The 26,871-nt window shown below is 33.7% G+C and overlaps 1 protein-coding gene across 1 annotated transcript in view; it reads left to right on the top strand.

Annotated features, from left to right (window-relative positions):
- The window catches only part of FCHO2 (FCH and mu domain containing endocytic adaptor 2), a 117,303-nt gene that overhangs the window by 67,280 nt on the left and 23,152 nt on the right, over positions 1-26,871 (top strand). The window contains 10 exon segments of the mRNA XM_052659367.1: positions 889-961; positions 4,113-4,137; positions 11,884-11,941; positions 12,221-12,396; positions 14,343-14,354; positions 14,704-14,728; positions 16,550-16,592; positions 19,007-19,101; positions 23,746-23,849; positions 25,618-25,747. Coding sequence (XP_052515327.1) covers positions 889-961; positions 4,113-4,137; positions 11,884-11,941; positions 12,221-12,396; positions 14,343-14,354; positions 14,704-14,728; positions 16,550-16,592; positions 19,007-19,101; positions 23,746-23,849; positions 25,618-25,747 — 741 coding nt within the window.

Raw genomic sequence — 26,871 nt, 5'->3', positions numbered from 1 at the left:
AGCTCAATACTTTGGCCATCTGATCCAAAGAGTTAACTCATTGGAAAAGAGCCTGATGCCGAGAAAGATTGAAGGTGAAAGGGCAGCAGAGGATGAGATGGTTAGATAGCATGACTGACTCAGTAGACATGAATTTGAGCAAACTCCAGGAAATAGTGGAGGACAGGGAAGCCTGGTGTACTGCAGTCCATGGGGTCGCAAAGAGTCGAATATGACTTAGGAACTGAACAACAGCAGCTAAGCTTTAAGTGCTGAATTCTATTAACAATTGATAGCATTACTGACCTTTTTAAAAAATAATCTGTCATGCAGGAAGACGAGGAACTGCCTTATTTGGCAAAACAGAAATGATATTTTTCCTCATTTATGGTTGGATCCACTTACAACATTGTTTTTATTAGAGATAACACATGTACAAAAGATGCCATATTATAAATATCTGTCATACTGTTAATGGACCTGTTGTCATCTATTTATTTAAAACACATTTATATTTTGTGACCTTTTATACAGAGAACGTGATCTGACCTGCATTTATAACCAAATCTCTTATAATGAATGATGTACTTTCTTTGAAGTCTTAAGATATCTGCAGATGCTTATTTGCCTGAGGTAATTTAGAGGAGGAGAGAATGTCATCGCTCAAGTGATAGTTCTATGTATAACCTTTTGGTGAATAACAGGCTATATTAACATAAGAAAAATTTAAACAGATTATGACCCTGATTTAAATTTTAGGGCTTAGTAATTGATGCTTGCATTTCTTTCATCCAAATTTAGTATCAACATTTATGAGCAAATCATGTGTCAGGATACAAGATGCATTCATAAATTTAATATGTTTATCAGGAAGAGTCATGTTCTATAACAATATATGTTTATTTTAAGGTATAAAACCAAGGAAAAGAAAGACTTTTGGTTTACCAGGAATAATTAAAAAGGAAAAGGATGCAGAGTCTGTGTAAGTATATTGTATTGTCAAAATTCTTTCCATTTTTAGAAATAATATTTTATAAATAGTCTTATAACAATAAAACTATTATTATGAATTTGAAAAGAAAAAATTATTTTGGAAATAACTCAAAAGTATATATGGCTAAGGTGTGAAAAATACAGACTTTTCTAAGAACATTTGCCAACCCCTCTAGTTTTAATTAAAAATGCTAACCTGTTATATTATTTTAAAATTTCAAGATGAAAGCTTTAGTATTTTCAAATTGAAACTTCAAAGATGCCTTTATTTTATAAAATGATACATGCATATTAAAAAAATGAAAAGTACAGTGAAAACTAAAAATTGTTCTAAGTCTTAATAACCTAAAAGCAGCTCCATGGTCAACAATTTGATGAAAATCTTTCAAGACAACTCTAAGCATATAGGAACTTAGTGATATACGTATACATAAATGGAAAATGTTAAATGAAGGAGAAAAAAGCCATAACACATTTTAAACATTTATATTAATTCATATGTTTTAGATAGAAGATGAAGTATAAACTTCTTTTACCTTTAAAAAAAATAAATTGGTATACAGAGAAATACAGTTATCATATGAGAAATTAAACTATTATTAACTAACTCAAATTTTGTACCTTGGCTACACAGTAGAACTACCTGAGAAATTAAATGTATCTATGCCAGCCTCTGCTTCAGACCAACTAAATGAGATTCTTTGGGTGTGAGGCCCCAAAAGTTTTTGTGTTGTCTTAATATACAGTGGGGGTTGAGAGTCATTAAACTATGATTAACCAGAGACAAATTGGAATTAAAGGAACTTTTCTTTGCTTGATTATTCAACTGATTTAGACTGCAGAGAGACTAATGTAAAATCTCAAGTGATTTGTTGATCCAGTAACACTGAATGAAAATTTGTTTAAAATCCCTACTACTATTCTAGCATAATCAGCAAAACTCTCCCAAGAGTTAATATTTTGATGGACAGTCATACTTTCTATATAAGAGAACAATTTGTGCTTTGGGTATTCTTGTCTCCTCCCTGGTTATATGCTTATCTGAGTTTCTAACATTCCAAATGTCTGTGTCTTTCCTCCTCCCTAGTGGTATTTTGGTTTAACAAATTAAGACTATTTGCAAAGTGATTTATGCCTATAGTTACTGTCTCTTCTGCAGATGTCTTTTGAACTTTGTGAAGGGGGTATTTTGCTAAGGGATGGAACCTAATCTCTTTTATAACATTGGAATTGAAGTCTTAACAGTTGATTTGTAAGTAAATTTTTAAAATGTAGCCAGTTTATCTGTTAGTGACTGTATTATAAATAGTTAATATGTTTATGTAATTGACAGTTTTCACAGCTGTTCATTTAGGGAGCTTCTAATATTTTTGTGTATTTCATGTTTTTAAAATAGTTTTTCATAATCAGTAATTTCCCAATATGATCATTAGGCCACTTGGATATTGGAATATTTTAATCAATAAGAATACTAAGTCAGAAAACTAACGCTTAAATCATTGCATCACTATCGCCATCTGTCAACACTGCTTGGCAGGAAAAATGTTAAGAGTTCACTTTGCTTGAAATGCCCGAGGCTCTTGGCGTGCTTCTTCTCATAGCCTGAAGGCTTTTGAAATGCCAGCAATTGTGTACGAGGGCTCCTGCTCAGAGCTTGGTCTTCCTGGGGCTTCATCTTCAGGTCTCACACGCGTGCTGTGAAGGCAGACAGATAAGTGCTTTACCACAAAGACGAGAGAATACTGGCCTAAAGCCAGAGAATAAATGGTTTGGAACTTTTACACTTACATTTATATTTCAACTTTATCTTTAAAAAAAAGAACTAGAAATGTTTTAACATCTTAAGTGATTTGATTCTGTACCGGGATTGAATTGATCGTTATAGTAGCTTTTCTGGTCATTTCCTCAGAGTATACATAGGTTTGTTTGATAACAGTATTCCTTATTATCTACCAGTAATAAGGAAGCCCTTTTTCAGCATTTACAATTTTAAGTAAATATAAAGGCCTGTGGGATTTGCATTTGCCCTCGGTGCTCCCTTTTGAATTCAGAGCAGGATAGTCATCTCCCTCTTTTTATCATTCTTTTAGTCTACTCCATCTTATCTTTATTTAAGAAAGTTCTTATGGATTGTTCTGGTTTGTGCTTGGTCTTCGAATTGATACAGATTACCTGTTTATCTTATATTTTAATTTTTTTTTAATTTTGTTCATTTAGCTCTTAAGGTGTACCTAATGTCTGCATTTTCAGACTGTTATTAAAGTGGCAGAATCTGATATGATATTCAATTAAGTCTGTCAAGCCAAAGACTATACCTAATCCACTGCCTTTTTAGTAGACACTCTAATTTCTGTTTGTGAATTTGTTTTAGAATGTATATGTATAAATTCTTCTAACCTTATTCTAATGACTTCAATGCCTTTAATTTTATATATTTAAGGCTTTATTTGTTTAGTTGAGAAGGTTGGTGTCTTTTGTTTTAGATTTAAAATAATAGTTTTCACTAGGTTATATCCAGATTTATATTTGCTTATCATTTAAATGATAAAATATCAGTGCTCAATTGCATATTACATTAGACTAGAAACTATTCCAGCTGGAAGTCTAGCTGCTTATTTAACATATTTGGAGAAAAGTGGTTTCACTTCTATATAATCTGCCTTATGGAAGTACTTCAAAGGGAGTAAGTTAAAAATTTTTTTATTTAAAAATGTTACTGTTATTTACCAATAAATGTAAATACAGGCTTTTTAAAAGCCAGACTTTCTTCTTTAAGGGAGTTTTTTGTTTGTTTGCTTTTGGTTTTTTTATCTTTTTCTACCTGAAGAATTAAAAGCCACTAGAAATCCTTGACAGCTTCGTTAATATCATTCATGTGCCAATTCATGGAAAAGAAGTCATTTTAAAAGTTTTAAAAATATTTGTAAGCTGTTTGTTTTATTTTGTCTTGTATAACTAAAGGAGAATGTCTGAATTTTAAAATCATTTGGTATATTTTAATATTCATGGTTTGATTTCTCTAAATACTTTAATGGGGTTTAAATGAAAGTTATGTTTAAATACCAAAGCAAACACTTTCAAACAGTATATTTACCAGACCTAATAGTTGCATATTTATAATGTTTTGTTTGTTTTAATAGGGAATGCCCTGATGCAGATTCACTTGTAAGTAGATTTTACTTTTGTACAAACAATTTAGCCATTTTAATTAGGAATACCGAGCATATTTGGGTTGAGTTTGTTTGCAGATCTTTCCAAGAAAAATTCTAGCCGTATTATTAGAGATTCACCATTGAAATTATTTTACAGATATATTTTTGGTTTTTCATTGCCAGATGCTTTCCTTTAATAAATAGAAGGTATTTCTAACCACTTTTGAAAAGTGGACATTTACTTTTAAAATTGGAGTAGAGCCATAATATATTGGTTTTTCTTGGGAAATATGTCAGATATCAAATCTGCCTGTTTTATTTTAAAATGTGCTGTTACTAATTGATTCTTACATCTGTTAAAATACTGCTATATCTGTTCATGTATTTGAGGTTTGTTTAGGAGACTGTCAACTTTTGTGTGCTCTTGATTTTGTGTTTTAAAGAAAATTTGTATGTATTTCTTATTTAAATATATTTCTTCATGTATAATTAAAGAAGACATCAAATGGAGCTCCCTGTGGTTACAGTGAGAGAATAGATTTACCAAATGATGTTAAGTAATGGGTAGACAGATGTGGTCAGGTCTGTCATTAGGATTGGTCATTAGACACTGGTCTTGTTGCTAAGTGTAGTAGAGTTAAGCTTTCTCCTTTATTGTTCTTGCTTGCATAACTTGTTTCTTTTGACTCCAAAACATTATGGTCTTTTTCAGCATACTGGTGTACCAACATAAAGAACTACATATTTTGTAAAACATTGTGGTTTATTTTAATTAAGATAAAACTAGTATTTTTGTTGCATGTTTCAGGTTTAAGATAAGAAAACTATTGTTTGTTAATGCAATTATAGTGAAAATAAATTGACTTCTGATGAGCTCTAGGCCCAAAATTATTGATGTGTGTGGAGTTGCAACATTTACTTTCCACTTGCCTGTTTTGATACCCTTAGTTTACTAATTAATGAAAAAGTCAACAGATGTGTTTGGCCTTTACTGTAGTGCTCATCATGCATTTTATTTCTGAATGATTTATAGCATTTATTTGATGACTGCAACATTGAATAAAATTTTTAATACTTTGTTTTATTTTATATACACACTCCTATAAATAAAATATTTAAAATTTTCTTAGTTCATTGATACTTTTCTGTAATGATCAATATTTAATAGTTTTGAACTTTAGCCAGTACTTATCTGGAATTAGAAAGGGGCTTTAAAAGAAGACACGAAATTCTACGCTATGTAAGAAATGATTGATCAATTTGATGGTACAGAAATGAAAATCGTAAAATTAGAAAAAATACGCCATAGAAGGATTTGAATCACTAAAGATATAGTTGGGCAGAGTGTATTTGCAAGATGTTTAACGAGGGGCTAATTATTTTCCTTTGCAAAATTTTTATACAAGTAAGTTTAATAAAAGATAAGCAAGTATCCCAGCAGGAAAAGGGCATTAGGATAAAAACAGGCAATCTTCATAAGAATAAATAAAAGGTTGTGGTGAATAATCCTGCTGCTGCTACTGCTGCTAAGTCGCTTCAGTCGTGTCTGACTGTGCGACCCCATAGACGGCAGCACACCAGGCTCCCCCATCCCTGGGATTCTTTCTCTAGGCAAGAATACTGGAGTGGGTTGCCATTTCCTTCTCCCATAAGTAATGTTATTCAAAATAGTAGTCTTCTTCTGATGCAAATTAAAATGAAATTTCTATATTCACCAGTCATACTGGCAAGTTTTGATACACGTGCACTGTTGTTAGGACTGTAAACTGGTCTCATCTGGCTTGTGCATAGTTTGGCAGTATCTCTCCAAATAGAAAATGTGTGTTCCTTTTGACTGTGCAGTCCTGCTGCTAGGGCTGCACTGTTACTGCTGTAGTCCCAGGCACTGTGTGTGTGTGCATGCGTGTACTGATATGCACGTGTATGTATACATTCTTCATCAAGACATATGCTTATATAGATAGGGAGGGAGAAAAGGTAGATAGAGACATGTTTATTTCAACACTGTTGATATTAGCAAAAAGTTGGAAGCACTAAAGAAAGCATCAGTTAAAATGGGGATTGGTTAAATAAATTATTAAACATTCACTTGAACAAATAGTTACAGAGCTAGGTGGCTCTGTGTCTGTTTATATGGGAAGAACTATGTGGTCTTTAAAATAATTGCTTTTTAAAATATATACATGTGTACATGATATGTATTCTCTTTTTTTAAAAAGAATGAGTTACAAGACGTCGAGTTTTGGTTACCTTTGAAGAGAAGGATTGCAGTGGTAATGAGCAGAGAGAGGAGGCTTTCATTTTCTGTTGTTTCCTTTTATTTATGGCCTGTGATTAATTTAGGGCTTCCCTGGTGGCTCAGTCAGTGAAGAGTCTGCCTGCAGTGCAGGAGACCCGGGTTTAATGCATGGGTCAGGAAGATCCCCTGGAGAAGGAAATGACAACCCACTCCACTATTCTTGCTTTGAAAATTCCATGGACAGAGGAGCCTGGCTGGCTACAGTCCATGAAGTTGCAAGAGTCGAATACAACTTAGTGACTAAACCACCATGATTTATTTATGGCCTCAGTTCAGTTCAATCACTCAGTCATGTCCGATTCTTTGTGACCCCGTGGGCTGCAGCATGCCAGGCCTCCCTGTCCATCACCAACTCCCATAGTTTACCCAAACTCATGTCCATTGAGTCAGTGATGCCATCCAACCATCTCATCCTCTCTTGTCCCTTTCTCCTCCTGTCTTCAGTCTTGCCCAGCATCAGGGTCTTTTCCAATGAGTCAGTTCTTCGGATCGGATGGCCAAAGTATTGGAGTTTCAGCTTCAACATCAGTCCTTCCAGGGAATATTCAGGACTGATTTCCTTTTAGGATTGACAGGTTGGATCTCCTTGCAGTCCAAGGGACTCTCAAGAGTCTTCTCCAACACCACAGTTCTAAAGCATCAATTCTTCAGCACTCAGCTTTCTTTATAGTCCAACTCTCACATCCATATGTGACTACTGGAACTTCCAGAGCCTTGACTAGACAGACCTTTGTTGGCAAAGTAATGTTTCTGCTTTTGAATATGCTGTCTAGGTTGGTCATAACTTTCCTTCCACGGAGTAAGTGTCTTTTAATTTCATGGTTGCAGTCACCATCTGCAGTGATTTTGGAGCCCCCCAAAATATAGTCTGCCACTGTTTCCACCGTTTCTCCATCTATTTGCCATGAAGTGATGGGACCAGGTGCCATGATCTTCGTTTTCTGAATGTTGAGCTTTAAGCCAACTTTTTCACTCTCCTCTTTCACTTTCATCAAGAGGCTTTTTAGTTCCTCTTCACTTTCTGCCATAAGGGTGGTGTCATCTGCATATCTGAAGTTACGATATTTTTCCCGGCAATCTTGATTCCAGCTTGTGCTTCATCCAGCCCAGTGTTTCTTATGATGTACTCTGCATATAAGTTAAATAAGCAGGTTGACAGTATACAGCCTGGACATACTCCTTTTCCTATTTGGAACCAGTCTGTTGTTCCATGTCTAGTTCCAACTGTTGCTTCCTGACCTGCGTACAGATATCTCAGGAGGCAATTATGGTCTACTTGTCACCTTTTTGTTTATAGCTAGTCTTACCATAACTTAAATGTCAGTAGGCTACCTTGGTAGGGAAATATCCATCATTTTCTGTTCCTTTTTTAAAAGATCTATGTATGTAATTTAAAAAAATTATTTTGAGATACAGATCTTTTCAAAGTTGACAAATTGAAATGTAAATTGCTCTCTTCTTTTAGTTTTAGCCAATTTCCCCTCTCCAGAGAGATTGAGAAATATACCATTGACTTGTAATATTTAAAAAAAAAATTACTACCACCACTATCCGCCAACTTCCTTTAAGGTTGTTGACTAAAGTTACCTGCTCATTTTTTTTTCTTGTGCTGCTTTTGACTGAATACTTTCCTCTAGCAGTATGGGGCCCTAATATAGAAACCATGGATTGAATGGACAAAGGTGTAAAAAGGTAATGTGTAAGTTTTTATCAATATCATGTATAGTTCTAGCATTGAAAACCTGATACAGTAAAAATTACTGCTATTTTTTAAAAAAACACATACCAAGAAAACATTTTGTTTTGGAATAATTGTCAGTTTACAGATCATTACAAAGATAATACAGAGCAGTCTCATGTGCCTTTCATCTTGCCTCTCCTGATGGTAACATCTTGCAAAACTTTGGTACAGTAACATATATAACTAGAATATTGATACTAATACAGTCAAAACAGAACATTACCTTTAAACAAGGATCTTTTTTTTCCCCCTCACCTATTTAACCCTGTCCCAATGCCCAGATCCCTGGAATTTACTGATGTGTTTATCACCTCTCTATTTTTACCTTTTCCAGAATGTCATATAAATGGGATCCTATAAAACTTTTTCAGACTGGATTCTTTTGCCCCAGGAATATTAGATATGCATTTAAGATTTATTCATATTGTTTCATGACTCCATATTTCATTCCTTTTTTTGGCACTGAAGAGTGTATCATTGTGTAGATGTCCCACAGTTTACTTATTTACCTATTGAAGGATATTTTGCTTGCTGCTGCTTTTAGGTGTTTATGAATAAAGCAGCTTAATCACATTTGTGTGCAAGTTTTTGTGGGAAAATAGTTTTAATATCAAGTGGGTAAATACCCAGGAGTGTGATTGCTGGATTTCTGGGAGGATCTTTCATTTTAATTGCCCTTTTTCTGTCACTTTTGTTCTGATACTACCCTCTCCCCCAACCACCTCTGGCAACTACTAATCTTTTCTCTATTTCTATAAACTTGTCATTTCAGTAATGTTATTTAAGTGGAATTGTATTGTATGTAACCTTTTCAGATTGACTTTTTTTTCACTCAGCACCCTTTTCTGGAGATTATTTCAGATTGTTGCATGTATAAATAGTTCATTCCTTTTCATTGCTGAATAGTATTCCACTATGTAGGTGTACCAAAGTCTGTTCACTTACTGTGGGATATTTAGTTGTTTCCAATTTTTGACTATTAGATATGCTATTATGAACAATTGTATACAGGTCTTTGTGTACATAATGTTCTCTTTTGACACTGGTAATTTTCTTTCTGAAGTCTATTTTATTAGTCTATCTAATAGTGAAATAGTCACTGTCATTTTTATTTTTTAAACTAATATTTCCTGGTATATATATTTTTTCATTTTCCTTTCAACCTACCTATTTTTGTTTGTTTGAAGTGAGTTCTTATGGGTAGCATATAGGTCATGTTTTTTTAATTCATTCTGTCAGTCTATCTTTTGATATATATGTGTATATTATGTTAAATATTTAATGTAATTGTTGACATGTTGGGATTTGTCTGCCATTTAATTTTTTGTTTTTGTTCTTCTCTGTCTTTGAATTTTGTTTTCTTTTTCCTACTTTTCTGTGGGTTATTTGAACCTTTTGTTTTTAGAATTTCACTTGGATTTATAGTTTGGTGTTTTTTTTTAAGCATATCACTTTGTATATCATTTTAGATGGTTACTGTGGGCCACTCTCCAGTGCCTTCAGATGGTGGTTTTTGTTTATTTTGACCAGAGTTTATTGATGTAATCTGCAGGAGGTTGATTCACAGCAGTTTATTTGGTCTTACAGAACACAGCTCTGTATTATTTTAAATTAGTACATTGTATAGTACCGTGTATTATAAACAAATTTTAAAATAGTGTCAGTAGCAGATCCCTCATAGAACCTCTAGGAGATTAAATATCTGCTATATTTCTAGGGTATCAAGAATACAAATAAAGTATTTTGAGAAAAACTTTTTTATTCTGAATTTTAATGAATCCACATTTGGCAAGGTTTCTTTAAAGCATTTAAAGTATTATTTGCATTTTAAATATTATTTGCACATTAGCAAGCAACATACAGAACTCAAAGAAAGTGCTCTACTTCTGGGGTCATAACTACATCACTTGTCATCTTTTTGTCTATGGAATCTGCTCTTTACCTTATATTAGATATTTCACTTCTAAACTTTAATCCAGTCTGTTAACTCACTGCTAGCTACATTAGAATCTAACAGGCACAGCACAAGGTTTATACAGTTATAACTTGGAAGCTGTAACTGGGTAAACCTTGTGCTGTGCCTCTTAGATTAGCAGTCCTTCATGTTTCTCTTGCTGAGCTTCAACAAGTGATTGGAGGAAGAATGAGAAACTTTACCAGTAAAAATGATACAGGCTGTCCTCTGCGTGCGTGCTCAGTCGTATCTGACTGTGTGACCCCATGGACTGTAGCCCATCAGGCTCCTCTGTCCATGGAATTTTCCAAGCAAGAATACTTATGTGGGTTGCCATTTCCTACTCCAGGGGATCTTCCCGACCCAGGGATCGGACTTTCATCTCCTGCATTAGCAGGCAGATTCTTTATCACTACACCACCTGGGAACCCCATTGGCTGTCTAGTTACATACAACTAGTAAACCCTAGGTTTTCTTGGCAGTCCTTTTTTCCTCCCTATTTTAAAAAACTTTTTATTTGGAAATACAGTCTAACCTCAAAAAAAAAAAAAAAACCAAGAATAAACTAGTACAAAGAACGCTTGTATACCTTTAACTTTTTACTACATTTACATACGTGCGTGTGTTTATAATATTTTTTCAGATCCATTTGAGCATACATTTTATATTCTTTTGCCTAACTGCAAAAGCATTTTTAGAGAAATGACCCTTCTGTATCCCTTCTGCTTCATTGCCCTTCCTTCTTAGGAACCAGCTTTATTTGTCTTTTCAGTATTTTTTTTTATAAAGATAAACAGTTATCTATATGTTAAATATTAAATTTCCCCATCTTTCTTACTTAAAAGGCAGTATACTATATATGTTCTCTTGTACTTGTTTTTTTTCAGTTAGCAGTATTTCCTGGGGGTCTCTACATATCAGTTCATAAAAACTTTTCAAATCTTTTTTGTTTTTAAATACCTGCATAGTACTTCATTTTGTGTATACACCTATAATTGATTCACCTATACTTGGACATGTTGTGCTTTCCAAAATTTTGAGTTACACATAACCTTATTGCATATGTATTTTTAAATTCTTGGGGGGCATATCTTCAAATAAATTCCTAGAAAAGGAACTCTTGGGTAGAAGAATAAGCATGTAAATATTTTTGTTGGATACTGCTGTTTTTCTCTCTGTATGAATTGTACTATTTTGTATTTATACCAGCACAGTATAAGCGTACATTTCTTCACAGCTTTGCCAACAGAATATATTTTCAAACTTGAATTTTTATCCAGTCTCATGGGTAAAAGATGGTATTTTAGTATAGTTTAAATTTTCTTGGTAGTCTTTTGTTTGTTTGTTTTGTAATTTTGATATGTATTTCCATGTACTCGACCTGTCAGTCCTCTGATTTTACCTCCGCTCTTCCCTGATACACACAGCCCCATGCTTTTATTTCTTCATTTTGAAGATTTGGGTGAAAATTTGGTTGTTCACAGAACTGCTGGCATGCCTAGTGGAACACCTGTTCTCCTCCTTTCAGTGTTTATCCTGTTTGTTTTGCAGTGCTTTTCTCTTTGAGACATCTTCAGTATGGAGTATCATTTGAAGCTAGCTAAAAAGACATAATTTCCCATAGTGTTAATAATTTTGTTAATCTATTGATATTTGATAAATTAAAGTAAAATCCCTCAGTAATAGTTAAATTAAGGCTGTTTTGATAACTTTTAATGTTTTTGCAGTTGGAGCCATTGTTAAAGCTTTTTTCTTTTCCCCATAGAACATTCCTGATGTGGATGAAGAAGGCTATAGTATAAAACCAGAAGCAAATCAGAATGATATCCTTTTACCATCTGGGTATTGTTGTGGATTGTGTTGGCATATATAAGTAGACAGTTATAACAAAATAACCTATTGTTTAATAGAGACTTTAATTTTTAATTATTTGTAATAAAATGTGCCTCTGTGTTCTTTATTTGATATGTTATGAATAAGTTAGTAGTTAAAGTTCTGGTAAAATCCATCTTTTAAAGTTTTTTGTTCCTTTTTATCAATGTGTGAAAAACTGGTTGTGCACTAAGATAATCTAAAAACTCGATTCTTTAACCAGTACTCACATACCAAAGAGAACCATTTCTACTCATCTAGTGATTCTGATTCTGAAGATGAAGAACCAAAGAAGTATCGGATAGAAATCAAACCTGTGCATCCAAACAACTCACATCACACAATGGCTTCCTTGGATGAATTAAAAGTATCTATAGGAAATATAACACTCTCCCCAGCAGTATCTGTAAGTAAGAAAATAAGCAAGTTTCCACTCACTATATAGAAACCTTTGGTTTTTGTTTAGTAGCTCATCTACCTGCATCTGGATAGTTTTAGGACTAACAAAAATTAAAAATCACTTAGTGAAAGAAAGTGAAGTCGCTCAGTCGTGTCCAACTCTTTGCGACCTCATGGACTGTAGCCTACCAGGCTTCTCCTTCCATGGGATTTTCCAGGCAAGAGTACCAGAGTGGGTTGCTATTTCCTTCTCCAGGGGATCTTCCCAACCCAGGGATCGAACCCGGGTCTTCTGCATTGCAGGCAGCCGCTTTACCCTCAAAATCACTTAGTAATAGTTAATTTAAGCATGTTGGATGAGGAAATAATTCATGATTTTTTTCAGCTTTATTGAGTATACAGTTTATAATCTTTATACAGGCAAATGAGTTTGTGAGTTTGGCTTAGCTTTGCTTCCTTTTGAATGTGTTTTAAGTGAAAGCATGGAAAATCTACTGTTTTTGTCGCTGATGTATTTTATAAATACTGCTATATGTCTCAGGCAGAATTTTGTAAACTACAGTTTTAACCTTTTCCTCATTTGATGTTAAAGTCTTTCATCCATTTTTTTTTGGTAAGCTTTATTGTAAAAGGGAATTCTATTAAAATGAAATTATGATTAAATTGTATCTTCTTTTTTTCCCTGTTACTTTTTTTTCCTGTAATTAATGGTTGTTTTCCATAATTTTCATACTGGAAAAGGCACAGATAAGAATTCTTAGTTGATAGTGATTAATTCCTCAATTCTGAGATACTAAACTTGATAGCTTTTGAGGCAGAAAACCAATCAACATAATGGATTTTTCTAATGATGTCATACTTTCAAATTCAGAAATGTTAAACTGTGGGGAATAAAAGCATGTCTTAGAATGTCAAGTTAGTTTATCTGTACATACTTACATTGTAGTTGATATTAAACCTATTGTTCTTGATAGTGGATAATAAAAATTCTCATCATTTTTTATTATTTAATTGCAGATTTTAAGTAGTTTATATGTATTTATTGGAAAAAGTGTTTTTCTCCCAGTGTCATCAGTTCAGCTCAGTTTAGTCATTCAGTCATGTCCGACTCTTTGCGACCCCATGGACTGCAGTACGCCAGGCTTCCCTGTCCATCACCAGCTCTTGGAGCTTGCTCTAACTCATGTCCATTGAGTCAGTGATGCCATCCAACCATCTCATCCTCTGTCGTCTCTTTGTCCCACCTTCAGTCATTCCCAGCATCAGGGTCTTTTCCAGTGATTCATTTCTTCGCATCAGTTGGTCAAAATATTGGAGTTTCAGCTTCAGCAATCAGTTCTTCCAATGAATATTCAAGACTGATTTCCTTTACACTTTTAGAATTTGAGAACTGTTTTTTCCACCAAAAAGATATTTCCAAAGTGAGGTTTTATTCTACCATTGTTATTAATGCCATGGTTAAATCATGGTGCATATATATATGAAGTAGGAAGTTGTAAAGCCATTAAAAAGTTTTATTGTGTAAGAGCACAACTAATTTAAAATATATGTAAATAAATAAAAAACCTAGAGGAAATAAAATATTAATCATTTTTGGGTAGGGAGATAATTGCTTTGTGCTCTTTTCTTTTTTTTAAAAAGGAATGTATTGATTTCATACTCAGAAAATAAGTAATAATCAGAAAAGTTAATTGTTAATATCAGGTTTGAAAAAAGGATCTTGAGAGTATATTTTGTTGCCTGGTTGGCTTATCCAGTTTAAGCTGTTTTTTCCTCCAGCAGTGTATGTCTTTTAAGGTGTATATATATATATAGATTTTAGATACGATCAAGAAGGGAAGAGACAAATTGTTAGAACAGAGAAATATATTTCAGACTCTGAAATGAATACTGTGGTTTTCTTTTTCCTTTTTTTAACACTATGTTTTTCTTTTTCTTTCCATGTACTACTAGAGACACAGCCCAGTAAGTGCAAAATTTTATATTTTTATTTATTGACTTAAAAAATCATTGTATATGTAAACATTGATTTTCAAAATATTTGCTTTTAGATTATCAAGTCATAGTATCTTGCTGTAGATACTAGTATTTTAAAACATTTCATTTTATTGAATTATTTAAAGGTACACATGTTATATTTTGACTATAAAATAAAAGGTTTTTTCTGTAATCTTTTTAGCTAAATACAGTTTATAATTCAGCAGATATACAGAAAACTTAAAATTATGTTCCCAGTGTTAAGATTTGATCAAGTAATTTTATTACCACATTAAATTATGTTTGATGGCACTTAGTTTTTGTATTTCTATTTTAGGTGCAGATGAATCGGAATTCATCTAGTAAGTTTGACATTTAAATTAGTTATTTTAAGTCTATTAAAATTTATCAGAGAATTTGCCAACCTTGTAGTCTAACATATGTAGTTGTAGAAATGGTCTTTGCTCATCATTTACCATAACAACAGACTAGAAGTATACCTGTTTTGCAACAGAAGACAATTTATGTGTATTATTTCTTTTAGTTTTAAGATGTGCATTAAGTGTTAATACGTGGCTACCACATTTTTCATAAATCAGCAAAACCAAAGAGCAGCTTCTGATTAAGCTTATAAAACAGTTAAACTATCATAACTCTTTATGAAGCAGAAGGCGCTTCTGAGTTTTAGCTTGATCTTTAAGTCATATCACATTTGTAGTTTCTATTATAAAGTTTTTAGTATAGTAACTTAAATTATACTGAAAATCATTTGGGGATGGTAACGTCATTTGCAGAATCATGTGTTAAACATAACAAGGGTCGAACCAGGGTCTCCTGCATTGCAGGCGGATTCTTTACCAGCTGAGCTATCAGGGAAGCCCAAACATAGCACACATTGTGGGGAAAACAGAGTTGAGCAGCCAATACCAAAGTTATGCAGTTCTGTGAACAGTGCCTAATAAAAACCATGGCATCAGTCGTAATTAAAAATTCTAGCGCAGTTGAAAAGACCTGTTAAATTCATGGTAAATACCAAACTAAAAGTAAGATTGCATTAATACTTTTAAAAAATAAATGGTAAGTAGCTTGTTGATAGGGGATATGAGGAAAGAGTATAAACTCAGTTTCAGCAACTGAGTTACTGAAGATGAGGGCAAAGTGCAGAAAGATAAAGAATACCACAGTGAACACATTGAGGCGAAACATATGGCTAAGAAAAGCCAAATGGGAGAATGTGATATGAATGGGCATTATGTACAATATGGTATTATTTCACATTTGTTATTGTTTAGTCGCTAAGTAGTATCCAACTCTTTTTGTAACCCCATGGGCCCACCAGATTCCTTTGTCCATGGAATTCTTGTCCAGGCAAGAATACTAGAGGGGTTTGCCATTTCCTTCTCCGGGGGATCTTCCCAACCCAGGGATTGAACCTGTGTCTCCTGCATTGGCAAGTGGATTCTTTACCATTGAGTCACCAGGGAAGCCTGTTATTCCTCATAGGCCACTATAATTACCCACGCTGATGTATTTGCATTCATCAGCTATTCTTGGTGATGCAAAACATTAAGGTGCAGTGAAAACTGCTTATGAACCAGCAGAGCTTTTGCTTTAGTGATGCTGTTCCCCCACGTACCAGTTGCTTATGAAATGATTCATGTTGCAAATGCAGAAGGTAGAAAAATAGACTATCTCATAAAAAGACTGTTGCTCTAAGTTGTTACAAAAATTTTATTTTTCAAAATAAAGGTGTTCTTCAAGAGTTACTATCTACTTTTGGTCAATAAAATAATCACTAATAATATCTTAGAGCTTGAAAAATGCTTTCATGATTCATCAGTTAAAGTTGTTGAGTAGTACATAAGCTTTTAAACATCTGTTCCGATTTTGAGAGTTGCATCCCATAGTTTTTTGTGAACAGCAGTTTAATGAATATGATGGTTTAGTTGACTCAAGTTATTTCTTATCAAAAGTATTAGAGATAAAGGTTTAGCAGAAGTTCAGCTCTTATTTTAATATTCTTAAGCATGGTAGAAAATTTGTTAAAGGCTTGTTTTCCTTTTCTTCATGTGTGTGTATGTTATTAATATCAGAATTTAAAAGTTGATCTATGTGTAGTAGTTCTCTATATTAAAATATTTTAATGGATTAATTTTTTCATAATATTTTGACTTTTTAACTAGGTGAAGAGTTAACAAAATCAAAGCCATCTGCTGCATCCAATGAGTAAGTTTTACGTTCAAAATCTTTTGTAAATAGACTTTATTTTTTAGAGAAATTTTAGGTTCACAGCAAAATTGAGTGGAAGGTACAGAGGTTTTTGCATATACGCTTTGCCTCCACATATGCCAAACCTCCCCCACTATCAGATTGCACTACCAGAGGAGCATAGTTAAAATTGATGAACTTCTATTGACAAATCGTTACCACCCAAAGTCCATGGTTTACATTAGGATTCACACTTGGTGTTGTATGTATCCTGGGAGTTTTGACAAATGGATAATGACACGTGTCCACCATTATAGTATCATACAGAATAATTTCACTGCCCTGTGTCCTCTACCTATTAACCCTTTCCTCCCCACTACATTTAAATTTTAAGTATCCTTTTGTTCTTTCTAGAGAGTTTTGCTTTCTCTGTAGTTTTAATTCTAGAAGACTGTTTATAGTCATCCCATTTCCTAAGCTGTGAAATGTCAGTTTTTAGATGTTTTAAATTATTTCTCATTTGACAGTATTTATTTCTATGATAATTAAAAAAACATTCATTCGACTGTATTTGGCTTTGGGGTCCTCACTGCTGCTGCTAAGTAAATGATAGTATCCCAAAGTCATACATGTCTATTTTTTTTAACTCAAGTTTACATTGGAGTATAGCTGATGAACAGTGTTGTCACAGTTTCAGGTGGAAAGCAAGGGACTCAGCTATACATATACATGTATCCTTTCTCCCCCAGACTCCCCTCCTATCCAGCTGCCACATAACCCTGAGCAGAGTTCCCTGTGCTGCACAGTAGGACATTGGTTAATCACTTTAAATACAGCAGCGTACATGTCTATATTTCAACTAGTTATTCTCATGGAAATTCTCTCACTTTTCCTTCAATTTTGTCTGTGACTTTGTAAAGTAGACTGTGTACTTTATGAACTTCAAAATGAAGTGTTTCAATTAAGTTGATAAAGGAGAGAAGACGTGTTGCCAGTTCTTAAGAAGAAAAAATATTTTAAGCCAGTGTTGCATGGCTTTTCCCCTCACTTCTATATTAGTAAGAATACTTTAAATATTTATTGCATGAGTAAAAGTAGACTTAATTAAATGGATAGTTCGAAATGAAAACTTTCAAAGCTAAGCACTAACTGAGCACACCAGTGGTATTCATTTGATTTTTCATTTTTAAAGATAAGTTGTTCAGTGTTTTAAGACTGTTTTCAGGAATCATTTATGCAATTATGATTCTGTACTTTATCATAAGTGTGTTTCCATATGGGTACATGTTGAGATATTAGATCTCTACTTATAAGTGATTGTAATTTATTATCGTGGGCCTGTTTTCTCAGATTTCTAAAAAATATTTTAAATAATGGTAGTTTGATACATTAAATTATTTTAAAGTGGGGATTAATTTTATTTTTATGCATAAATATATACAATTTTTATTTGTCAAGAATACCTCAGTAAAGTTGGGAAAGTTAGTTTAAAAAGAATGGGTACAAAGGTCAGGTGTTCAGAATAGAGATTAAGCATCTTAAAAGGGCTATGACTAAAATGAAAAAGAGAAACATTTATATAAAAGTTTGTATTAAAGTAAAGAGCCAAGATTGAAATCCTGAGGGTAACTAGTTTGGAGGATTCCGAAACGTTAGTGGAGGAAAATCTTTGGTTACACAGCACATTGAGGTTTCTGAAACGAGAATGTTCATGCTCTTGATTTTGTAGTCAGTCATGGTAACCTCTCATAAAAAGGCACATGTGACCCATACATCTAGTGGCCCAGGGAGGGATTACCTAGGGAGAAATCCTGCCTGCGCATGAGCTACTGCAGTGGCCAGACCATTGAGGCTTGTGGCGACATTTATATACATAGGGCTTAAGCCACCACCCTGTACTTAAAAGATACTTTTTAAAAAGTCCTTTCCCCTCTTTCTTCATCTTTGATAATAAATATGACCTTATAAAATTTCTATCTGATTTCATGTCACTTAAGAAATTTCTGCCCAGGACTGGGCTCTAGATGTGAATTCACAGATCTGACATGGCCATAGAGTTAGCTACGTGAGTTTAGGCAGCTCTTTTAGACTCCCCATCCTGCTTTTCACTGGTAAAACTGAAATTAATTTCCATTCTGGCAGCTCCTATGATTATTAGAATATAACAAGATTTAATTAGTAGGGATTAAACTATTCTCACTTAAGAACTTTATATAATGTTATTGTAGGGTTCTGTTTATAGCAGTTAATAAATACAGTTTATTAAACCTATTTACCTGCTAATTAAGTTTTCATATATTCAACTGGCAGAATATCCAGTTCTTTGATCACATATATTGCTGTTGTAGTTCTTTCTATGAAATGTATTCCTAGATTTTATACTAATAAATTGCTCATTTGCTAAAGTGCTTCTTTTTAAAATGTTCTGATAGGAAAGGGACCAGTGATTTACTTGCTTGGGACCCCCTGTTTGGACCATCTCTTGATTCATCTTCCTCAGCTTCATTAACTTCATCATCGTCATCAGGTAAATATATGTATATTTTTTAACTGTAAAGGAATGCAGCAGTTGTTTTTTCTGATTTGTCCATTACTTCTGTGTTGTACTTAACTATCAAAAATTTAACTTGTCCTCTGATCATGTCGCCATATAGAAGTAATTTTATATTGATTTGTTAATTTATGTTAAAGACCATATGTCTTTAAAGTAAAAATTAATCAAAAATCAACTTTTTTCCCTTTGTATATCACTGCACAAATAATAATTTTTAGTATTCAACTGCATAGATGTGTGTTAATATAACTAGTCCATTCTTGCTGTACATTCAAACTGCATCTAATTTTTAGTGTTATGGGCATTAATAGATATAACAGATTTTGTCCACATATCTCATATCCTGATAATAATTTATCAATACAAGATTTAGGAGTCACAAGATATGCCCATTGATGTTTACTGCCAAACTGCTTTCCAGAAAGGCTTTGGCACTTCCCAAGAAGTTCATGAAAGAACTTAATGAATGCATTTTAGTTATTCTTCTGGAAAAAATATGTTAAATTCCTCTTTTCTTCAAAATATAAAATCCCATTAGTCAATAATCAAAGCATGTTTAATAAAACTGCTTGTTCAAAAACAGAAAATAAAATCACTTTAAGTTGATCTTCAGACTTCTTTGGGATTTCAGAAATGCCATATAGTATTTAGAGTTAAGGAAGTCCTTTTTATTATCAGTATTTTATATATGAAAAAATTAAAGTTCAGAGATGATCAGGAACTTCCCTAACACTGTATAACTAGGAAATGAGGCACAGATTCAAACCTGGATTTTTACTAATTCCAAAATCCGTTCAATTCATCATACTCTGGCAGATTAACAAAACAGTAAGCTACATTGAAACACTTTGCTATAAATACTAAAATAAACACTAGTATTTACAGTTGGATTGTTTAGAAACTAATGCTTTTTTGTTTTAGAAATTAAGTGGATTTTAGGCAATCTTAGCTGAAACAATTGAGAATTTTGAAGAGCAAGAACCAGTCATTAGATAATTGAACATATTCTGAAGTGGCATTATAGCCTTTCTCATTTGGCTTTTGTTTACTGTTCAGTTTTAGGAAACTAATCTTACTAATGGATCTTATAAGTGAAATAATTATATAGGAAAAACTGAAGTTGTATTAAGGTCTTAATCAAAATTTTCACATTGTCTATTCTCACAGAGGTTTCCATCATACAGAAATTTCTTCCTAACTCCACCATTGTTTCTGTTTTCTTTAGCACAATCTCTTTCTTTTCAAAAAATTGCTCTTTTCGTCTTGCTACCATCTAAAGAATGTTTTGCCCGTATTACTTTCAACTTTGGGTAAAACAAAAAAATGATACTTTAGTTGTCATTTGATGTTTAGTTGGGAGTGATAAAACTTTTTTTTTGCTTATTTTAAAATTTACTTTGATATGCCTTTTAAAACCTTCCTATTAAGTCTAAAAAATACTATATTATTTTCCCTTCAAAGACTCTTAGTGATGTTGGAAAGAGTTACTCTGCTGTGCAATAATTATTACTAGGTCTTCACCCATAATTATTATTAGGTCTTCACCTGGACAGGATATAATTATTAATAAAACTGATGAATACATTGTGATGATTCTATTTCATAAGACTGGCTGTAAGTGAAATTATTAAATAGGCATTTTGTCTTAAATTTCCTTCCACCTCTTTTTGCAGTACATGTCTCCCTTATTTTAACATTGTCTACACCAGTAACCCATTTTCACCTTAGAATGGGCCAGGTTGTCAGATTATTCCCTCCTCTCTTGTCCCCTGCAGAACGTTAATTCATTAATGACTCCATCTCAACTAAACTAGTCTAAGAAAATAATTCCTATCAGTTAGTAACTGATACATTAAACCTTTCAGTGTTTTGTATTTAAAAAACATGCTTAGAGCTTGGTACAGAAGTGTTTTCAGTTGCTTTTTCTACCATATAGATGTTATAGATGTATAACTTACATACACATTTATATATAATAAAAACATGTATATAAAATTTAATATAAATATCTCATACCTGCCTCCCCTTTGATAAGTGCTGTTATAGACCATGGAGAAGGCAGTGGCACCCCACTCCAGTACTCTTGCCTGGAAAATCCCATGGACAGAGGAGCCTGGTAGGCTGCAGTTCATGGGGTCGCTGAGGGTCGGACATGACTGAGCAACTTCACTTTCCCTTTTTACTTTCATGCATTGGAGAAGGAAATGGCAACCCACTCCAGTGTTCTTGCCTGGAGAATCCCAGGGACGGGGGAACCTGGTGGGCTGCCGTCTACGGGGTCTCACAGAGTCAGACACGACTGAAGCGATAGCAGTATAGACCATCTCAACTCTAACCCTGGTTTCGCCTGTCTTACCTCCTGTGACAGTTTTAAGTTTTACCACTTGTTGAGGAACACATGTACCCAGCACCATCACTTTGACACCTTGTCAAATCTTTTAGACTTTTACTGACTCTTAGCATTACCTTTTGCTCCTCTGGGAAAAAAAGTAATTCTGGCTTTATATATTTTGGGGCCATAAATTTAGTTTCTTATTCTCGTAATTATTTTCCCCAATTAATATAAAGTTTGAGCTCCTTGTCTTGTTCCATGTATTATTAAAATTTTCTGGTTTTGAGTAATAAAAATACTACTACCTGAAATAAGAACTATTTGCTTATATAGATTTATATTTTAATTTTAGAATTTTCCTGTTGTTTCTAGTTTTTCAGTTGCTTTCTTCTGTTGCTGTTGTTCTTAATGAAAAAAATAGGAACTCTGCTTTTCTCTCCCAGATTGATTTGTCTGGGCATGTGATAATTAAATGTTAACTTGAAACCAGGTCAGATTTTGGATCTAGAAAACCCATCACCAGACTATTCCACCAACTCTCTCTGCTCTCCTGCTGTGATGACACCACCAGGAAGCATAAAAATTTTCTTTTGCTTCATGGTTGCAAAGTTGGTGGATTTCCTTTACTGAGGAACTTGTTAAAATTACTAGTGGAGCCCAGAAGGTACTCCAGAGATTGCATTGTAAAGCTGAATGAAAATACTTTCAGGTTCTCTGGTGCTTTGGATAGATTTGTTTATAATTTATTAATTATAACTTACAACTAATAGATTAATTTATAACAGTGAAGTCAATGAATATTGCTGTTAGTTTTTCTCAAAAAGCAAATTCTGATTATTTGAAGAAGTGGAACTTGACACCCCTACCAGGCTTGGATTGAATCAGTCTAAATGCCACTTGTTCCGTAGTGAAGTTTCAAGTGTTAATACCTCTGCTATGGTAAGCCCTCTCACAAGCGTGAAGTAGCTTGAGTGTTGGTCACTGCTGGTTTCGTTGATAATGAACACACCTTTAAAGTTAAGGTGTCATCATTCCACCCCTCAGGTTAGTTCACATTTCTTCCAGGGTTCAGCTTACAGTCAGGGGGCAGCATGAAAGAACTGGTGCTGACGGGAAGATGGCAGCTGCTAGAGTTGATTTCGTATCAGGGTTCTACTGTTTTCTTCAAGCAGCCTGAACTGTGCTTGCATCTTTTATCTCTTCATATGACCTGCTTTCTGGATAATTCTGTACCCCATGTGTTTGCTTTCACTCCTGTGTGACTGCCTTTTTCTTTGCGTCTCTTCCCACCACGCTCCCTTTTACTCCCCCATTGCTGACTAAGAGTTCTCAGCTCTACTGTTTGTTGTTCTGTGTGTACTCAGGCACTTTGTTATGTTTTTAGCTTGGCACGTTGTAAACATACAGAAGTTACTGAGATATATTCTTCAATCTGAATTATAGACCCACTTCTTAGAGTAGACCAAAGGAATTCGAAGGTCCTTTTAATTAAGGGTTATTTAGATGTATTTGCTTCCATTCTACATTCTTGCTTTGATTATGCTAATACGTGTGTAACTTTTGATAATATACACTTGAACTTTATTCATTAACTTCTGTCATGCTGAGAGTTATTTTTAATTAGGACTACTGAGATTTGTATTTCTGATTTTTAAAACTAACATTTGCAAATAGTGTTGAAAAACATTGAACACTAAATTTATGTAGGATTTAGGAAGTTAATGTATAATTTTCTATGTTTGCTAAAAATTAATTATAGTGATTTGGGGAGGGTTTTTGTAAACTAATAAGATATTTTGATTGTCACCAAAAACTGTTACAGTGTGGTTCAACTTAAAAGTGAGATTACAAGTTTAATTAAGGTAGATATTTTATTTAGAGTTTATGTTATTACTTTGAAGATGTTGCTTCAAAAGCTTGTTCTTACATAAGTGTAAAGTAGAAGTATTGGCAAGAAACTAAAGACCTTAGGCCTTAAATTAGTTTACTTTTACCTTCTTATTAGATTTAATTTTTATATGTATAAATAATTGAAGCTAATATAATTTATAATTGTCAGTTTTATTGGAAACTTAATTTTTTCAGGAATATTATTGGTAACTCTGAGAAAATCATATTTGATAGATTCCCAGCATTTCACAAATAGCCATAATTACATTTTAAAGAGAAAGAACTTCTGAAAAGTGAGCTTTGAACCCTCACAATTCCTCTATAATGGAATGTTTTCATCTAAGGATTGCTATGTATTAATGATTTTCTTCAAATCCTCTTTTTCTGCCCACCAGCCAGGCCCGCAACTCCTCTTTCTGTGGGCACTATTGTCCCGCCACCAAGGCCTGCTTCCAGACCAAAGCTTACTTCAGGCAAACTCTGTGGGATTAATGAAATAGTATGTACTCACTTTTCTGTTTCATTATAACTGTTTTGATTTAATATGCAAATGATATTTTTCTATATGTTCCTTTACTGCTAAATCCTTGGCGTTTTCTACTCAAGTCTTCACAGTACAGAAAAATTTTCCGTGCTTTACTTCATCTTTTACTTGCCAGTTTAATTGCCAGAATTAAATTTCTGAGTGTCAAGCTTAATCTTTTCCCCTGATACACATCTGCAGTGTTACCCCATAATCCATTTATTGAATGTTTTAGCTGAAGTAAAACAGAACAGATTGAAGGAAAGAAGACTAGTTTGGGAGAATCTGACTCTGAATAGAACCCAAATAACTGGGGACAGAAGAGTGTCTTTCACTGCTTTGTATCTAGTACCCATGACTTGACATGTATTAGGCACTAGGTAGGGAGAAGGCGATGGCACCCCACTCCAGTGCTCTTGCCTGGAAACTTCCATGGACGGAGGAGCCTGGTGGGTGCAGTCCATGGGGTTGCTAGGAGTCGGGCACGACTGAGTGACTTCACTTTCTCTTTTCACTTTCATGCATTGGAGGAGAAAATGGCAACCCACTCCAGCACTCTGGCCTGGAGAATCCCATGGGCAGAGGAGCCTGGTGGGCTGTAGTCCATGGGGTAGCTAGGAGTCAGACACGACTGAGCGATTTCACTTTCTCTTTTCATTTTCATGCATTGGAGGAAGAAATGGCAACCCACTCCAGTGTTCTTGCCTGGAGAATCCCAGGGACGGAGGAGCCTGGTGGGCTGCCGTCCCTGGGGTTGCACAGAGTTGGACATGACTGAAGCAACTTAGCAGCAGCAGCAGACATTAAGTAAATACTTAATTCACATAACTTTATAAACAGGAAAGGGTTCTTTTTAATTAAGCTCAGTATTCCATATTTTAAAGATAAAACACCTGAGGAAGTGTTGGTAATGTATTATTGGAACAGTTAGGAATTTGGAAGGAAAAAATCCATTCACCAAGTAAAAGATAAATGAATTAGAATCATATTTTTTGTATTTGTTTTTAACTAGAAAACTGGAAAGACAATAGAATTCAGATTTTCTCCTCTGAATGGGGTAAACTTTTCTCAGTAAGGAGGCATTAATTACAGTGAATTATAAGGAAAATGGAGACAGGTTTATAAATGCCAAAAGTGCAGCAATATTTAGGAAGAAAATACTTGCTTCAAATGAAAGAAAGAGTCAGTGAAAGCTCAGATAATACGAAGATTTCCTGAAACTAAATCAGGCAGAGCTAATATAGACAGCTCGTAAGACAGAAATGCCAGTTTTGTTTTTATCTATAGAATTAGCTAAAATTTTTTTTAATTTATTATTTTTCCTTCTTCTAAGGTTCATCTATTCATTGCTGGCAAGAGTGCAAAAAAATATTCTCTTATATTATTATAGGCAATAGGGTAAATTGAGTTACACAAATAGTAAGCAGTTTGGCATTATGTATGAAAAACTTTCATACTGTTTAATAATTTAGCTTCTGAGAATCTATCTTAAGTACGCTTTTTAAAATACAGAAAAAGTTTTATATACATTACAGAAAAAGTTTTATATACAAAGATTCTGTTTATAGGATTATTTTAAAATAGTCTTTTCAGCTCTATGGTATCTCATTGTGAGTTTTAAGAGACACAATAAATTTGGTTTATTAATAGTATGTTAAAACTAATCTTACTTGATACCTAAAAATATTTTCTGATAACTGGGGGATTGTTTGAGCATTTTGGTAAATGACATTTTGTTTTTAAGCCCAGGCCATTCAGCCCACCTGTAACTTCTAATACCAGCCTACCTCCTGCTGCTCCATTAGCGCGGGCAGAAAGTTCTTCCTCTATCTCATCTTCTGCTTCCCTAAGTGCTGCCAATACTCCAACTGTAGGTAAGTAAGTATCACAGATTGCATGCAAGAGTTAACGTCCAAAATATGATCAGGTTGACTGATGGTAGTAAAGTTTTAACATTTGACATTTTGGTTTTTGGGAAACACACCTGGCATTATCAAACTAATAATGATAGTTCCTTTTTCACATTTTATATTATCTGAATAGAGAATTTTAATTATGATTAGCACTGTTAAGAATGCATCAAACTTACAAATTTTTGACCAATATAAATATAATTGAAGGCAGAATATGATGCAATACTTTCTACTTGCATTCCCAAAAAAATTTGTTTTAAAAAGCAGTTGACTCTGAAAGAAAGGGGCTTTGTGCTTGCAGTGTGATCCTTGGACCTACAGCATCTGTCTGTATCACCTGGAAACTTAATAGAAATGCAGTCCTTTTAAGTTAGAAACTGTGGAGTGGGGCTAGCAGTCCTTGAATAGGCCTTCCAGGCAACTCTGATGCATGTTAAGCTTCAGAATCCCAACTCTAATTAAGCTGATTTAATTATACCCAATTTGATTTGTCAAAACTCAGGAGAAATGCAGCTTCTGTGTATTTCCAGTATAAAAATTGCATGAGTGGTACAGGCTGAGAGAAATGATTTGATTTCTGAATTTCTGAACATGGTGTTACTATTTTTATTTTATATACCTTTGTGAGCATACTGTTTTTCCCATGTTCTAACTTTATGTAAATAATATATTCAATAAGTATTTCTGTTTGCTGTAACGGGCACTTTCTTTTTATATTTTGTTTGCATATGTGGTTTTCTTACTTTTTATTTCCATAGAATCTGTGTTTTAGTCATAAAGAACATAGATGGGTCCTGTTAGAAATCAAGCAGGTCTGAATTACCAAAATTGCTTTAGTTGTTTCCCATTACCTAGATAATTCATAAGGTTTTCTGTTTGTAAAGGAAACTTTAATTTTGATTAAGTTGGAAAATATTTATTTATAGTTTTAGCCAGTGCTGGCAATAGGAGAATCAAAGTAGGTGGCATTGATGGTACAGGCATGCAGGATGTAATGTGGACTTTGTGCAAGAGTTTGTTTAAATCTGTCTAAATTGTTCTCTCTCTCTATTGTGATATTTATTCAGCTCTCTGTTCAGATTTAA

Source organism: Budorcas taxicolor, chromosome 20 (genome assembly GCF_023091745.1).
Source record: "Budorcas taxicolor isolate Tak-1 chromosome 20, Takin1.1, whole genome shotgun sequence".
Taxonomy (NCBI): domain Eukaryota; kingdom Metazoa; phylum Chordata; class Mammalia; order Artiodactyla; family Bovidae; genus Budorcas; species Budorcas taxicolor.
The sequence above is the reverse complement of the archived record's forward strand: the minus strand, read 5'-3'. Positions and strand labels throughout refer to the sequence as shown.